Source organism: Abramis brama (genome assembly GCF_963993115.1).
Source record: "Abramis brama genome assembly, chromosome: 24".
Classification (NCBI taxonomy): domain Eukaryota; kingdom Metazoa; phylum Chordata; class Actinopteri; order Cypriniformes; family Leuciscidae; genus Abramis; species Abramis brama.
Window position 1 is genome coordinate 8,476,401 of NC_139986.1, and position 17,883 is coordinate 8,494,283.

Genomic DNA, 17,883 nt, shown 5'->3' on the forward strand with positions numbered 1-17,883 from the left:
GTTCCATTCAGAGGAGTGTTTCCATTAAAACAACCTAACTTACTGCTTAACCACCATAGTACAATGCATTATTAAAAAAAAAATGTTAATGACTCCATGCGCAGGTGGTGGAGTAATAACTTTAGCTTATTATTCATTTTGAGACTGAAATTAATTTGAAATTAATTTGAGACCGATCTCATGAAATGCGTCTCTATAGTACGCATTATGTTTATCGTGCAATTTATACACGAAAATTAGTTTTTACGTACATACTGTATGATATGATCCTACCTTGGGTAGGATTAGTGGTGTGGGGTATGTGTGTATTGTACGTTTGGGTAGGATTAGTGGTGTGGGGTATGTTCGTATTACACGGCATAAAGTGTGTATCATATGCATGTGAAAACTGTGTATCATATGCACATTCATTTTCGCATATAATTTGCACATTAAATAATATGCGTGCTATAGAGACACATTTCATGAGATCAGGCTGGATTATTATAGGTAATTTATTCAAACAATAGAAAGCCGTTCATTTTTTTTAATCAGGTTAACATGCAGTATGTAATTGGAGTAACTTTACTCCCTTATATGTGGTTCATTCAGTCAGCAGCTTTCTCCACAATGTAATTTCTCTGAGATGTTGCAGTATCAAACATAGCATCTGAGGACAACTTCCTTGTTTTTGTTTCCTATGCTGGTAATGACAGTCTTAGTTGGCTAACAATGCATGTAGAAAATGCACCCCTGGTTAGTTAAGGGTTATTGTATTATTTTAACATGTTGTGTTACCCTGATAGTGTTTTGTGTTGGTGTGGGTTTCCAACTTCAAGCCCTTCTATTTTACCATGTGTATTGTGGTCTGTTATTAGGATACAATGGTGTGAGCAAGTTTGTGCATTTTTTTGCATTCTATCTGGTCAGATATTATTGTAGATTAGTATACATTCATTCGTTTGGTCTTTCGAGGTTTCAGTTATTTAATAGTCAGGTGTCTTACTTTTGCCCGTTTTGAATTTGACAGCACAGCAATTTTAAAGTCAGGTGCATTATGCCACAAAGGAATGAGATTTCTAAAGACCTTTCGCAAAAAAAAGCTGTTGAAGCTTATCAGGGTGTACAAGGTTACAAAGCAATTCCTAAGCCTTTATGGCTCCAATGAACTGGCCATCCTACCAGAATTACTCCAAGATTAAGGTATATTATCCAGAAGATGACAAAGAACTGCAGAGCAACATTCAGAGATTTTTGAGCCTCTCTCACCTTGACTAATGTCAAAATAGGATCAATGGCAGAGTAGCAAGGCAGAAACCAATATTGACCAAGAAAACATAAGCGTGCCTCACATTTACTAAGAAGCACCTCAATGATTCTCAAGAACTCTGGCTCAATGCCCTACGGATGAATTAATCAAAAGTAAAACTTCTTCTATGTTCCACCATTATGTTTTGTGGAAATCAGACATTGCATTTCATGAGAAGAACCTTGTAGCAATAGTCAGTCATGGTGGTGTGGTGGTAGTGTGATGGTTTATGGATGGTTTGCTGCATCAGGACTTGGACATTTTGGCATCATTGAATAAAAATCAAAGCAAGTCTTCCTCATAATTGTTGACAAGTTTTGGAATGGCCTAGTCAAATTCCAGACATTAATGCGGAAGCTAAATATCTGAAATCGCGTGGAGCACCATAAGTAGTAATTTACATTTCAACATTATAAGATATTGAAATATTACAGTTATGAACTATAAAATATTTAGGCATAACATTTCAGGCATTATGGGGTGGCAATGCCTGAAATTGCATGCCTATATATTTTTTTTTGTGAGATTCTATTTTCTTTTTTCTTTTTTTTCTCACATTAAACTTAACAGAATTCACACAGCATTCATATAATTTTGCTTTGCATTTTGTATAAACCATTTCTCAGTGTATGTCCCTCTCCCTGGATCTTTCATCACCTCCTTGTCCTCTTTTCCTGTTAATGTGTGGGAGAAGAGTATCTGTGAAGATGATGAAAAACGCCAACACAATGATAGTCACACAAGACTTTCCACTTTGTTGCTCTTAAATGTTTCTTGCTCAAACAACCTTTTGCACTTTCACATTTTTGTTTAGTATGTGGCCACACAGTTATTGTTGTGGGTCCTTACTGGGTCTGTCCTCTGAAAAACCACATCAGTTATATCAAACCATATGGGCTTTGTGGTTTTGGTTGTGTTTCTTACTGTCAATGCCAAGTCCTTGATATAAGTATAATCTATCATTTTGTGAGCCTCATTTTTTCCATTATCCTTTTAAAAAGGCAACGGCATTTGCAGAGGACACATTTAGAACTCCTGAACAGTTGGGACCTTTGCAAATATCTACTTTCATAATTGTAATACAGCCAATGAAAACTTATAAAAAGAATGCCATTGACAGAATATATATTCTGCCAAATCTCATGGGTAGTCTTCAGCCACCCTATCGTTTTTAGGCAAAAGTAACAGTGTAATTTCCAGATCAGCGGCCCTCGATACTGCATGTGCGGTTGACCTATAATATATCTGTCATCTCGGATGTTTTTGCTGCGGAGAGACTGGCTTCTGTTGTTGGATCCACCTGTGAAAGTTGTTAATGAAGAAGTCTCAGCAGCATGTGAAATGGCCACATTCAAACCTTGATGTGCTGATGTTAAAAACATCACAAATGGGATCTCTGGAAATTGCTTTCAGTATGAATTACTCAGTCATATTGTGAGTGAGAAAACGCCTGATGTTAAGCAATCACCATGTGAACCTGAAGCTGGAACTGCACTAAAGAAAATTCTCTCTCTACTCTGCTCTCTCTCTCTCTTTTTTTTTTTTTTTTTTTGTAGTAGTAGTAGACCCTCACTAGAGGTCAAAAGATTCTACCAGTACTCTATTTCATACTTTGCAGGTGGGTTTTCCAAGGTTAGTCAGTCAATTAGAGCATAGTATGTAGCACAAGGACAGGGTATCCCTCAGGGATCTGTCTTAAGCCCTTTGAGGTTTTCTCAAGAGGTTCAGTTTTAATTTGTAACACATGTGTAAGGACAGCAGAAGAGTATAACTCCCTGTTGGAAGACGACAGATCAGAGAAGTTGCTCCCATGTGATGTTGGAGAACTTTAAACAGCTTCTGTAATTCACCAAACAGAGAAAAAGGGGTAGTCTTCACATTACCCCAAAACCCTTGGTGATCTCTAATTCATTCCTCTGCTCCACGATTTAGTCAGCTCCATGACTTTCTCTTCCTCTTCACAAGGAGGGAAGGCTTAGATGGAAGTGTGTGTTCCTCACCTAGGGAAGCATGGAAATACAATCAGAGCAGGACACCTCACCCTGGGCCCACAAGCGGGGCATCCGGCTGGACTTGTACTTATGGCAAGCAATACAGCCCATGGGTCATCCATAGGAACAAGAGTAAGGGTTGTCTGTGACGTGAGGGGAAGAGTATCACGGCAGAATGACAAAGCTGTCATCTGATGAGAAAACACACTCTGGTCGCAATTTCCCCTTTTTCCTTTTTTCTGCATGAGTTCACTCATGCAGAAAAACTTAAAACTGCGGATAAATGAATTTCTGTGATGTCCTTTGCTGTGGGAACAGCTTGAATAAATAAAGAATTAGTATTCTACCAGAAATAGTGAATCATTATTACAGCACATGCCCTGCACATCTGGACGCTCTGTGAAGTGGTGCTGTAATATAAATGCGTATGTATAGACCATATGGGTGAATTAGGTCAGTCAATTATAGGCTATTATTGAGCATACATAGCTTACCACATCTTTATAATGTTTAGGTATGTGAAAAGAAAAACCCTGGTGAAAAAGTTAATGTTAAGGGTTACATGTTGGTCTTTCACTGATAGTGTGCATGAATATTATATTGAATATATATTATTATATCATGTCATTGTATTGTAAAGAAACAATCTATTTTTTGCTCTCTCTGGAACAGTGAATCTTGGCTTGATTTTTTTGTTCCAAATCCAAGTTTGTTTACACACACATGCCCCTGGAGGTCTCTTTTCACATTGTAAATTTGCTGTTTAGCTGTTTTCCACTGTAGCTAGGCATCGACTCAAGATGTGAAGACAGTTTTATTGAAATATTTGTCCTTCTAGATTTACCACCAAATCTTCACACACAGAGAACAAGACTTGAGCTTGTCTGCGATGGATGCACTGCAAGAGATGTGAATAATGAAAGTTGCTTTCCGAAAGCAAGTTATTCAGAGACAAGAAGCTATAATAAATGCAATGCACTACAATAGCAAGACTATGTTTTTGAATTTCTGCATTAATTACTCATAATATGTGGTCTGATCTTACAATTATAAACAAACACAATCTAACATTAACAATTGTACTTTTGTACATAACACTGTAAGTAATCATTCACATTGCATGGTGGAGAAAGTAAGTAAACCATTGAACCCTCCACCAAACATTTTTTAGATGGTCATAAGACTTTCAGTCACTGTTTTAGTCAGACTTTTAATGCTGTTTTTCCTCTAAACAAAGCTTTGTGCAGTTTTGTATCAACTTTTGTATCAACTGTCCAAATAACATTTTCCTAGAACCATTGTGGAACATCCAGGTGATTTGGGGAAAACATGAGACATGTCTCAATGTCGTAAATATGTGTTTCAGTTTATTTCTGTTTTCTATAGTGAACACATGAATAGACTTCTGCGGAGGTTAAATAATTTTCTGGAGGTTTTTGGCTGTTATCTTTGGGTTCTTTCTGACCTCTTTCAGGATTGCCTGTTGTGTTATTAAAGTGATATTGATAGGATGTCCGCCCTAAGTAAAAACAATTCCGAATTTTCTACATTTGTAGAAAAGGTATCTTACCAGGTCAAGTCCATTTAATTCAAGTCACCTTTATTTATACAGCGCTTTTTACAATACAGATTGTTTCAAAGCAGCTTTACAGTGATAACAGGAAAATAATGCAACAAAGTTGTTTCGGCTGTACAGCAGATTTAGAAGAAAATAGTGTCATAGTCCAACTATGAATTTTCCTTTTTCCACTAAGTAAGTTAAGTGATGGTTCATTTCTGTTGTAAAAAATAAAAAAAATAAAAATGTTATTATGGACTGACAAATACCCATGTCTTCAATGCTTTTGTAGCCTTTTCCAGCTTTGTGCATCTCTACAATGTGTTTTTATAGTCATTTGAAAGCTTTTGGGATCTAGGCATTGGTTAATCAATTATTCTTGATAAGAACATATTTGTCAAGTGTGTGCCTTTATTTAAAGGTGGACACTTCCAATCTCATTTTCTTGATTGACACCAATTTTGGAGAAGTCATAACATAGAGATTCAGCCTACCTTGTCAATGAAGAAAATTCTGAATTTGAAGATCAGACCACATTTTATCAGTCATCAGTGCAGAAATCCAGAGACCACAAACTTATTCTTGCCCCTGTATAGTAAATGTGTGACCCAGAGTATGCAAACCTTCAAATTATATGTCAATAGCAGTTTGTCAAGCACACTAAAATATCTCATTGTTCTTCTATGTGTCTTAACAGTGGAAAATGACAGGGAGCTGTCTCCACAGAGACGACACCATAAAGAGTTCAAATTCAACCTGTCCCAGATCCCAGAGGGAGAGGCCATCACAGCTGCAGAATTCAGGATCTACAAGGAGTGTGTCACCAGGGCCTTTCGCAATGAGACATTCCTACTTAGTGTGTTTCAGGTGGTTGGGGAACACCCAGACAGGTAAAGAAGTTACATTTCAAAATGCTATTCTATAAAATTCCATATTCTTCATTTGTTGTCGAGTCTATCCAGTTGGGTATAGTCAAAGAACTTCATAGTAATTATGATCTCTTTCAAAAGCACACATAGAAAACTAAGTTCACTTAGTTGGCTCTTATAATGCCATTAAAACTCAGCAATGACTCTTTTAAATAAATAGTGCATCAGTATATAGTTGTGATACGTATTGTATTGTCGAACCTTGATTTAGAACTAAATGTAAATATGATCAAATTTAAGTATTAAACTGCTATTTTGAAAATATTTATTTGTTTTGTTGCACGGTTTTCAAGCTGAGTAATCGACTGTATTTTAAATCAAGCCCTGGCATCCCTCACTGAACACAGCAGAGGTTGTCTACCATGTACTTTATGTAGACTACGGCCATGACCACAACGCACTACTGAAATAGCTTTAGTTTGGCGTCTAAAAAAGAACCCACCAACACACGTCAAACATTGACTTTGTGGGTGGTGGGAGGGATATCTCCTTGAGAAAGGCAGATGGCGTGACCGGTAAAGTGTCCAAAACACACCAATAAGGTGTGACTATGAGACTACCCATCAATTTTATTTATTTTTTAACCAAAAAGGGCACCAAACAAGAAACAAATGCTAAAATCTCTGGCTAAATGAACCACATGTTTCTCTCCCAAATAGTTTTCTAATGTTTATCACGAAGTGTTCATTTGGTGTACATCCTGAGTTGAACAATGGGCACACTGTTTTTCCACAAACCTGCAGTGGGATTCTTTTATTTTTAGTCATATCTTGAGATTATGTGTCGCCAGTCATTGTATCACTGTACAACAAGGTTTACCTTGATGCAAATTACAGCGTGCTTTGTGGTATTTCCCTACATGCCACTTTCTGCCTGTAAATCCCAAATACTGTGTGGCTTGCAAAATGTATTTGCTTACAAACAGATTAATTTGCAAACTTGTCAAGTTCTAACAGCATAATTACTGTGTTTATGGTTTGTGATCTTTAAAAAACACATTGGTTGGGGAAATGCGGTATAGCTGAGCTAAGCAGATGCACAATATGGCTGAGAGAAACTTCTGAAGTGTGTAAGCCTTTAATCCAATGTGCAAAAAATAACTTGGTTATGGAGGTGGTGCAGAGGGGATGTATATCTGGCTGAATTTAGCCCATGTGGCAAGACGATTTGACCTAAAACAGAAGTATAGTTAACCTTGAGTCAACAAGCTTCACAAGGTCTTAAATGTAAAGAAACAATGGCTTGTAAGAGCATATTTCAATTGATTCCCAACAATGCACACATTAGTTGTTTATCTAGACCATATTTAATATGTTAAAAGTGTTTCGTTTTTTCACCACTAGAAAAAAAGACTATTTTCAAACACTCCCCCATCCTCCATTATTTGGGTATGTCTGAAATGGATTGCTTGCATACTATTGTAGTCTATCTACAATTATTTTAAATGTAGGAAATGGTATACTTCAGTACATGGCATGTTTAATGTAGTAATTGGGTCTAGATTGGAAACAAAAACAATTATTTCATTGTTTGTGTCAATAAGTGTCTTCTAGCAGTCAGGTAATAAATAAAAAGTAATTCTCAGGCTTTACCTACTGCATTGTTGGAAACTGAATTCTTTATAATGTTCTCTGTTTTACACTGCATTCTTTGGCAAATGTAGTAGGTCATCATAGGTAGACTTTGCATGCATAGCCTACATGAATCAGCCTGATATGTTATTTTAATCTGTTGTAATTTGACTCTTCGCTGAGCCTGGCTTAAAAATGTCAGTTATTAACCAATCCTATTTTTCTAATAAAGTCTATGGAGTATAGTTGTAAACACAATGTTATGGAATTTATCCAGAAATTCAGTAAATCATGTAACTAAATAGCCAAAGATGATGCAAACAGTATTTTTTTTTTTTTTTTTTAAACTTTAAATAAATATTAAGAGGTTAATGCTGTAGATTAAGGGGCCGTTTACACAACACCATTTTCAACATAAAAACGGAAAACTTTATGCGTTTTGGCCGTTCATTTACATCACAACGGCGTTTTGGGGGCCTGAAAAAACAAACTTTTGAAAATAGGTTTCAAATTGCAAGTTTCTGAAAACGATACCATTGTCTTCGTGTAAACTACAAAAACACGAATTTGTGAAAACGATGACGTTCATGCGCATTACATGTTCAGTCTATAGGGTCGTAGTGTTCTTTAGAAAGTGACATCGCCAACTGGCAACTACTGGCCTGGCATGCATAATACAACGTTTTTAATCGTGGATCCGTGTGAATGGGGAACTTTTTGACAACGTTAAGTAAAAACGTTTCCGTTTTTAGTACATCATTGACGGGTAAACATACCCTCAACTATTTGTCGTCCCTCATTTCAAAATGGACATGTAAAACAAAACAAAAAATTACAATTGAATGTAACTAAATGCCGTTTAATTAAAAAAATTGTTCAGGTCGCGTTGGCTGTAAATAAAGAGTTCACAGTACCATAGTGAATGTGTTGTAGAAAAGTTTAGTTCACTCACACTACTCTTTTCATTTGTAATTTCAGTTGACTGTGAGATTCACAGTAATCACATTGCTGCATTTCTGTAGAGACAAGGGGCAGATTAAAATGCTTTGCAATGTCACATTTCTTTCAGCCAATGTCAGTAATGAATGAAAAAACATTTGTTGTATTACAAAAAAACTTAGAGGTTGTATTAGAGCTTAGACATTTACATTTATGCATTAGGCTGACGCTTTTATCCAAAGCGACTTATAGTGAATATACATTTTATCAGTGAATGCATTCCTATGTCATTATATTGGGATAGAACTGTTTTTGAGAAATCTGAGATGCATTTTAAAACACTGCCGGTTGTATTTATTTTGAAATCAGGTTCTGTTTTCATGACGATCCATCAATACCTCATGAAAAATCCAGCTTGCCATGACTGTAGAGTTATTACTTTTCTGTTTGTATATATTCTAATCCCTGGTTGTTTTCATGTACATCTGGCCTCCTTGGAAAACCCTCCCAAACCATATGTGAAGACAGTCCTATATGCATGCATTGGCAGTGTGAAGCTATTAAACTATAGGCCTATTTTAACGGCAGCCAATGACAGAGGCAATAAATGCGATTTATGAAACCAAAAAAAAAAACGAAAAAAAAAACTAACACTTCTGACTTTATTATTCCAGTTAATTTAATGTGCCTATAAGAGGCTTTACAGTGGGGTTTTTAGAGTCGGCAGCTCCCCTATGGTCCCGTTCGGACCCCGTCCCAGGTTAAGCTGTGTGACTGGTGGCACTAAACAGAATGAGTCAGCATAAGCATGATGTGTTCATGTCGAATGTGACGTGTGAACCACCAGAGGGAAGAACCTCATATGGAGCTCCTTAGAGTGCGGCTCTAATTAATGAGCAATAAAGAGGGGCTACAGGGACATTCCCAGAACACCTGTGTGACCGACAGCTTTGAAGTGACCCGGCCAATGCTTATTACCATGCATAGTGTGTAATTATTATAATGGGACAGGCCTCCCTGTAAGGCTACTATACCTCTGTTCTCAACTCTGTGAAGCTGTTTTGACAAACTGTTATTTTTTAATATTGTTTACTATTGAATACATGCCTTAAATTGATCGTAAAAAATGGGATGAGGTTTGGAACAGTGAGATACTGTAGTTTTTATTCATATTTTTTATGTTTTTACTTTTATGGTTTCCATTTTCATTTTTCGTTTAGTTAAAATTTTAGTAATTTTGTTGTGTGTTTTACTAATTTTGTAAGGTCTATATAGTTATTTTAGTACATCAAGTTGAACTAAATTAAAATTAGAAATGTTACCTTGGCAACTAGCTGAAGTTTTTATATACATTTCATTTCATTTTATTTTATTTCAGTTAACGTTTATTTTATATCAAGCAACATAAATGTTTTTTTTGTTTTATGGTTTTATTTTTAATTTCAGTTAACATAATAACCCTGATGGAAACAACCTAATTTTATTTAAATTGGAAATATTATTAAAGTTATAAATTATACTAGAACATTTCTCTTTAAAACCAATGTGTTTGCAAAATACAGTTGTAATTTCATTACATATCTAAAGAATGCTGTATTTGCTTTGAAAGTTACCATTTAATACTTAGTCTTTCTACCATTTACTTACATATTATCATTAGCATTTATTCCATATACTTTTACAGTATTATTTGTAATAAAGAATATAAAACACTATTAGACAGGGTCATTGATTCATGTATATTGTGTTTATAACATTTAATGATCTCCAAACTTTCTCATTTGCAGGGATGCAGATCTGTTTCTGCTGGAATCTCGCAGGTTGTGGGCGGCTGAAGAGGGTTGGCTGGAGTTTGACTTTACAGCAACTAGCAATCTCTGGGTGATGAGTCCACAACATAACCTGGGTCTACAGATCAGTGTGGAGACCAGCAGTGGTAAGATAAGTTTAGGATGAGTTCAACCAATATATACAGTATATATGTGTGTGTGTGTGTGTGTGTGTGTGTGTGTGTGTGTGTGTGTGTGTGTGTGTATGTAGGTGATTGGCAGTAAACTGGGCGCCTATGAGCCACCATGAGCAAAGATGGCGTTCCAAATAGATTATTTCTAGGGAGTCCATTGCCAGTGAGGTGACTGGGGAATGTTAATAGATGTTTTTTGGTTGGGTATTATATAGTCCTCATTGGCTAGTTCAACCTATTCATTTTAATTTCCTTTGGTAACTTTAAGTTCAGTTCTGTTCAGTTTGATTTGCGAGTCAACCAGTACAAAGAATTCTTTCAAAATAAACCATCTTTGGAACTGTGAGTCCTGATGTGACCGCAAACAAACAGCACTTATCAAAGAGATGCCCTACTTATTGATATATTTGCATCTAAAAAAGATACCTATAGTACTTTCTTTTTCTTTCTTTTTTTTTAAAGGATGGAGCATCAGTCCCAAGGAAGCAGGGTTAGTGGGTCGTGATGGCGCTCTGGAGAGGCAGCCTTTCATGGTGGCCTTTTTCAAAGTAAGCGAAGTACGTATTCGCACTGCCCGGTCAACGGGCAGACGTCGTCAACAGAACCGCAATCGCTCCAACAGTCCACAGGAGGCGACAAAGGGAACCGCTCATACAGGTTAGCCATTTGTATTTCCCATATTGTGAAATAAGTCCCTTCCTATATTTTTTTGTTTCTAAACAACACAAGTTTAATATGCACTTTAAGGCAGAAATCAGCCGTCCAGTCTGTTATAATATTTCAGAAGATGTTGACCTGGATAGTCTGAATCTGATAAGTTTTATTGAGTCCAGATATACCCCTTCAAAATGAAAATCTGGACTCAATAAATGTCTTTAAGATCCTTTTGAGAATTCATTTAGGAAGCAGCACATATGTAGGCCTGACATCATTTGTCCTGATTTGAAGTCCTTTGCCAGGTCCTCATCAATGTAAACCTGTAAGCGATAAGTAGAAAAAAAATATTTTTTTTAATATAGGACCTAAGCTTTTAGGCATAAATTATACCGTACGTGAACATAAACTCTTCTAGCTAAACAAGCTTGAATTCATTCATTGTTGCATCACAAAATGCATTTAAAAACACAATGCAAGTACACAATGCATTATCAATAGGGGCACTATAGTGAGCATTAGCCTAAACTGTCTTCTTTTAGGGTTAGTTTTTTTTTTTTTTTTCAGGTCAACTAACCTAAGTTAGCTAAACTGTTGCTGGCATGTCTATAGCTGATTGATAACACATTTGGTTAAATGGCACAAACATTTAAAAGAAACTCAGTCGGCCTCTTGAGTGCTGAGGTTTGTTACCGCAATCTCAAGAATGCAAGCGATATACTTCAAGCGAAATCGAAGAATGAACTGGTGTGACGTAATTTCAAACAAAATCATGGCCAAAAGGAAGTTTGCTTTGGGTTTGTTTCAGTAGTTCAAAACAGCTTGCCAAATCGAACAAAAGTTTGCTCTGGCTGGTAAACTCCTTCAAACAATCATTTGTCCTTAGTGAACACACAATAGGTAGGTGTGGCTCTGAGGCCTTCTTTGAGGAGGAAATCTTCTTTGGTTCATTTCTTCTGTTCAGTCTGTCATGGCATGCAAAGTGAACCCTGAGCATGTTGTAGTCAAAATGTACATTTTGCATTCTTACAATAAGTATGTAATAATTTTAACAGGCCTAATGACATTATCACTGAACATATTCCCAAATAATTCCATATTGAATCGAACTCAAAATCCCATCCCATATTCAATTGAGGATAATTAGCTGAATACCTTAAAGTACCCCAATTATGCTATTTTAAAGGTTCCTAATATTGTTTTGGAGGTCTCCTACAACAGGTTTAAAAATATGTCAAAAAACACTTTAATTTTCCACGGTCAAAAAACACTTTAATTTTCTCATAATATACATTGCACATCACATCGTTTCTCAAGGAGCTGGAAAACGGTTCTTTTGGAGATTCAGTCTCTCTAAACCCCTCCTTGCCGTCAGCCTACTCTTCTCTGATTGGTCAGATGCCCCAGTCTGTTGTGATTGGTCTGCCGCTTACAGCGCATGTCGGAAAAAAAAACTCCTATTAACATATCTGAATTTCAGCTCTGGAGGTTTTCCTTAGCGTTTGACAGACAGTGATATGAATGTTGGCTTTGTTTTTTCTGAATCAATGCCAGTGCAAGTCTTTATCCTTCTGAAGTGCAAAAGAAGTGGATTTGCAGCTCCAAAAACAGCTTCTTCTTGACACGTGGACAACATGAACCAAACTCTTCCATGCCTCAGAAGCAACTACAGTTTTTGAGGGCGGGTCAAAGTAAATGTTGTTTGCAGGCAGCCAAAAATCGGGCATTATGCAAATGTTTTACATTGTTACATAGGTATGTAACAGGAAGTAAGATTGGAATTGCTGATGACTCGTGTCAGCAGTTCAGAATACATTTTTAGGAGACAATAACTTTGCACGACAACATTGCAGACATTTTACATTCACAAACAGCTATATTACACACTACATGAAAGGTAATATTCGAAAAAGCATAATAGGGACACTTTAAATGGGTACCTTTCTAGTTTAAATAAGAACAGTAGAGGACAGCAGGGTCTTAATCCAGTTTCTGCTTCTCATTATTGCCCTTGTTTTGGGGTGGTCTGAAAGCCTAGTGCTAACACCCCACATAATCCAGAGCTAATTTTGAATGTGAGGCCTACAAACATAAAGGACCTTAGGGCTAAAAACTGTATATTTATAAGTTTATGAGTTTAATTCACATAGCTGGATACATTTGAATTGGAACTGTTTTTTTTTTTTGTATGTGCTATTTCTTTTGTCAGGAATAGTGATTTCTCTCTACTTTTATTTAATAATTATTTGTGTTTGGCAAAACATTCAGTGATATGTTCACGACTACAATAAATTTAATTGACGTAAACACATATTACGCATGCAATGCATCCTGAAAAATTTACACCAGTGCCATATGCAAGTCAGACACCACACTGTTTCACCCATTTATACAGTAGTGATTAAACTCAAAGCTTCTAAACCTCACAAACTATGTGTCTTGTCTAATGAGGAAAATCTGCTTAATTTGTCCTGAAGGATTGGACTTTATGTAACCCAAAACATCAACCCCTCTCCTCGGCTCGACTTGGGATGTCTGGAGTGTAAATATTTATATTTGGAGCAGGAAGTTTCGAGGCCGTTGTGACAGCCGTCCCCTCGTGGCAGTGTTGAGAAGGCATATGGTTCCAATATGAAATCACTCTTATCCAGAGCCGATCAGCCCTATACGCACACTACGCAAGTTGTGTAGGGCCCCGAAAATTACTCAGGGCCCCTCCTCCCCCTCGTGTCAAAGCGCGTCAGTCAAAGCGCGTCAGTCAAAGTTTAAAGGGGTGGTTGATTATGATTTCACTTTTCTAACTTTAGTTAGTGTGTAATGTTGCTGTTTGAGCATAAACAACATTTGCAAAGTTACAACACTCAAAGTTCATTTGCGTATTTGCTTTTAAATAAATCGTTTTTTAAGGACTACAACAAACGGCTGGTGAGGACTACACGACATTCCTCCCGGGTTAGTGACATCACGAACCCTAGAATTTACATAAACCCCACCCCCGGGAACGTGATTTATAGATTATCATGACAGAATATGCTAATCAATGACTAGAAGAGAGTTAACTCCATTAAAATTAAGTGGAACTATCCTTCTGGTCATGAAAAGAGAGAAAACAACAACATGAGAGTGAATTGCGGGAACAGCTATCAGATAGACTTGTGTTCTCTCCTCTCCAATTTTGATGTCAGCAAAGAACAGTGAAGTTAAAGGGATATTTCACCGCTGGAAAGATGAATATGTATTTAAATTGGGTCATTTATGTAGTAGAAATGTGAAATTATTTTAGAAGTTGGTGCCTTCTAGACTGAGAAAAGCCAGAAAATGTATTTTTGGCTCATGTGGATGAAAGACAACAACTCCCAGAATGCACTTGCTTCACTGCCCTACAAGGCCACTCCCAAGCCACGCCTACCGGTAGTATTGGAAGAAATGATACAAATAGGCTACTAGTTGACTCGAAACTGAAAAGACGCCGTTTTATCGTGAGATCACACCCCCTATGGGTGGGTTGAAAACATGCGGAACTAGCTCCTACTACTGGCTGTAGTCTCTAGCCTCTGGCCAAAAAAGCTTTTATAAGCTCTGGCTTTTATCATTTAAAACACAGCTATGGCAAGCCATTTTAGCTTTTATTCATTCACATGATGCATTTTTGATATCAGTAATTAAATTTGTACTATTTAAAATGTGAATTATTGATATTAAGAATGTACTTTTTTAGTAACAATGTCTATTTCTGATATCAGGAATTAAATTTTCATTAGAAGTTAAAGGAGGGAGGATTGTAGTGGGAGCACTGGGGTGTCAGGTGTGTGTGTGGCAATGGCAAATGGTTTACATGGCTTACATGGGTCAGGTAGGAGGGCCCCTTAACAGAATTTTGCTTAGGGCCCCAGGGAGGTCAGGATCGGCTCTGCTCTTATCAAAGCATTCATAGACTGCCTGTGAGCGCTGCATCTTGACCCATATTGAGAGATACAAGAGCACTATAGTTATAGTCTCTCTAATTGCTAAATCCAATGTTAGGAAATAACTTTTGGGGTGGAAATGTGTTTCAGAGTCAAGATAAAAGAAAACAACAAATAATATTTAATATATAAAATATAACAACTTTTTTTAATATAACAACTCCGATAACAGTTATGATATATTATTTAAAAACTGTACATTTAATAAATATTATGTAATATAGTTGTATTTGAGAAGAAAAAGTGTGCACTGATGCAGTCACTTGATTGTGTAATAAATGAACCATCCCTGTTGACATTACAACTGATTTCTTTGTTTAATATAAATCAGTGCTGAATAGAAATCTGTTTGAAGATTGTGAATCAGAATAAAATCACATCCGGAATATGATGTAGTGTTGTTATTGTTAAGTAAAACTAAAACTGTTAAAAATTGTTTTCATTAATTAAAAAAAAAATCTGAAATAAAATAAAATAAAATATAAGGTAATACTTTGATTGTCCACTTTAGACATTGAAAGTAATTTTGCACCTAGCCTACATGTCAACTACCTGTCATGATAGTATTAGTAGACTTAATATCTGGTGAAACTTTTTTTATGCTCCCCCAACAGACATTCTACTGACTATAAGTAACTTTGTCATGTCAAGTACATGTATATATATAACCCTAATCTAACCTAACCTAACCTAACCTAACCTAACCTAACAGTCTACTAATACTCTAATGAGAGTTATTTGATGTAGTTGCAAAGTTACTTAGTTAGTAGAATGTCAAAGTAAAGTATAAATAAATATAAATATTAGATACAAAATTAAATAAATAAAAAACAGAACTAAAATAAAATAAGCTGAAGTACTAAAAATACTAAAACTGTAATAAAATAAATTAAAGTGGAATAGAAATATAAAAAAATGACAAAAGCACATAATAAATTAAAATTAAAACAGAAAATATAAAAGTAAAAGCTAATTCAAAACCTTAGTAAAATAGTAATACTAAAATAACACTGATATGGTTGATAGAAAATGATTAATTAAAAAGATACCCTTATCTATAGCCGTATCAAATATGTTTAACTTTTTCTTTTTTTTTTACAGCAGTACTGCAAAAACTTTAATTAAAATAGCATGTCATTATTTTCAGATTACAGTAATGACAAGCATATTTTTGCACTATAGTAATGTGCTTGATTGTCATGAAAATAATGTCACAATGCAAAAAAATTGTAATGATCCTAAAACAGGCTTCATTTATCTTTTCTTTCTTTTGATTCCGGGCAGAAAAATGACCCTAACAATCTTCTTGACAGGTTTCACCCTTTGAAAATTCTTTCTGTCTCTATGAGCTTCCAGTTCAGGCGAAGCACTTTACATGCGATTAGAGCTTTGACACTGTTTCTAAAGCTTTGACTATTTGTGAAAACAAAAAAGCACATTAAGCGCTAATGCTTGGCTAGAGGTGTGCGGGGGAGCTCGCCGGCCTTTGGCCCGAGGGAAGTTAACAAGCGTCTAGCTCAGCTCAGTATGTGCCGCCCCAGCGCTAGACCTGTAATTACCTCTGTGCTGTTATTAGGTGCTGGGCTAAAATGCCTGACCACGTTAACAGTATCGCTTAAAGAATTATAATAACACGGCACTGTCCAGCTGCGGTTTTTCATCTCCCCCTCCCTCAGCCCTCCTTTTGTTTACCGTTGGTGTAATTAGACATCGGCAAGCTCTGGGGATGGAGGTTTAATAACCACAGTGATGAAAGACAGGAAGAGAGATAAACTTCACATGGACGCAGACAGCACTCACATTCTCTTTCAAGTCATCAAGGGAGCGGGGTGAGACAGCCTCCCTGCCTCAGCTCTTTCCAGGATGGATGTTATTCCATGCGGAACGCCGTGTCCATTACTCCAGAATGCCGTCACCACCAGGAATGTCATTGTGTAATTGCTCCAAAGAGAAGCTTTTCGTGAGAGGCATCTGTGAGATTTCATTGCAGTCACCCATGTTTTTGTCTTTTGGTCAAGAATCCACGTGTGTATCTTGGCATGTGCTTTTGACAGCTTTTGGCTGTAAATGTCAAACCAAAAAGGCCATATAAAAGCTAATATAACTTTTCTATTAACAGTTCTTGAACATCTGCGTTCTTCCACCAATACTCTGAAAGTGATTCCTGTGCTGCGACAGAGCTGCACTCATGACTGTATCACAGTAATAAGAAATTCATTTATCATCTTCTTCATTTGTTAATTAATAAATCTTATTCAGTATGTAGTTAGGTCTAATTATGATTTTATTTATTGTTTAGTAGAAATACTAAAAAAGAAAAAAATATTGATCTGTTAAAGTGCCCCAATTATTCTATTTTTAGAATCTTACAATAGGTTTACATGCATCCAAGGTCAAAAAGCACTTTAATTTTCTCATAATATACATTGCAGCCTCACCGCTTTTCTCAGTGTCTGAAACGGTTCAATAAAGGATTATCTCTTAACCCATCCTTTCCGAGAGCCTACTCTGCTCTGATTGGTCAGATGGCCCAGTCTGTTGTGATTGGTCTACCGCTTACGGAAACAAAACGTCCATTACCATATCTGAATTTCAGCTCAGGAAGCTTCATCAGCACTTGATACACAGTCAAACAAACGGTAACAACAGTTTTTACCATATCAATTCAAGTCCGAGTCCTCAGCCTTTTATTGTCGACAACATAACCCAAACTCAGCTACAACGACAGTGTTTTGACGGGTCTAAGTAGACGTTGTTTGTGGGCAGCCAGTGAAGACCATAGGCTGGCATCATGCAAATTTGTTACAAACCAACGTAGGTTTATGCAGGAAGTTAGACTGGAATTACCAACGCTATCTCACAACCAATTTGTACGAATTTGTACAAGTGAGTAAAAGGTGGCTAATTCGTATAATTTGTCTAAACCCCAGTGATTGGTAGGTTTATGGACGGTTGTCAGGGGTAGGTCATTCGTACAAATTCATATAAATTGGGCAACTCGTAAAATATATACGATTTAGCAAAA

General features: G+C 36.5%; 1 protein-coding gene across 1 annotated transcript in view; it reads left to right on the forward strand.

Annotated features, from left to right (window-relative positions):
* bmp6 (bone morphogenetic protein 6) overlaps positions 1 to 17,883 on the forward strand; it is a 50,951-nt gene that overhangs the window by 24,946 nt on the left and 8,122 nt on the right. The window contains exons 2-4 of the mRNA XM_084102349.1: positions 5,535 to 5,727; positions 10,064 to 10,212; positions 10,702 to 10,896. Coding sequence (XP_083958475.1) covers positions 5,535 to 5,727; positions 10,064 to 10,212; positions 10,702 to 10,896 — 537 coding nt within the window. The remainder of the gene's footprint in view (positions 1 to 5,534; positions 5,728 to 10,063; positions 10,213 to 10,701; positions 10,897 to 17,883) is intronic.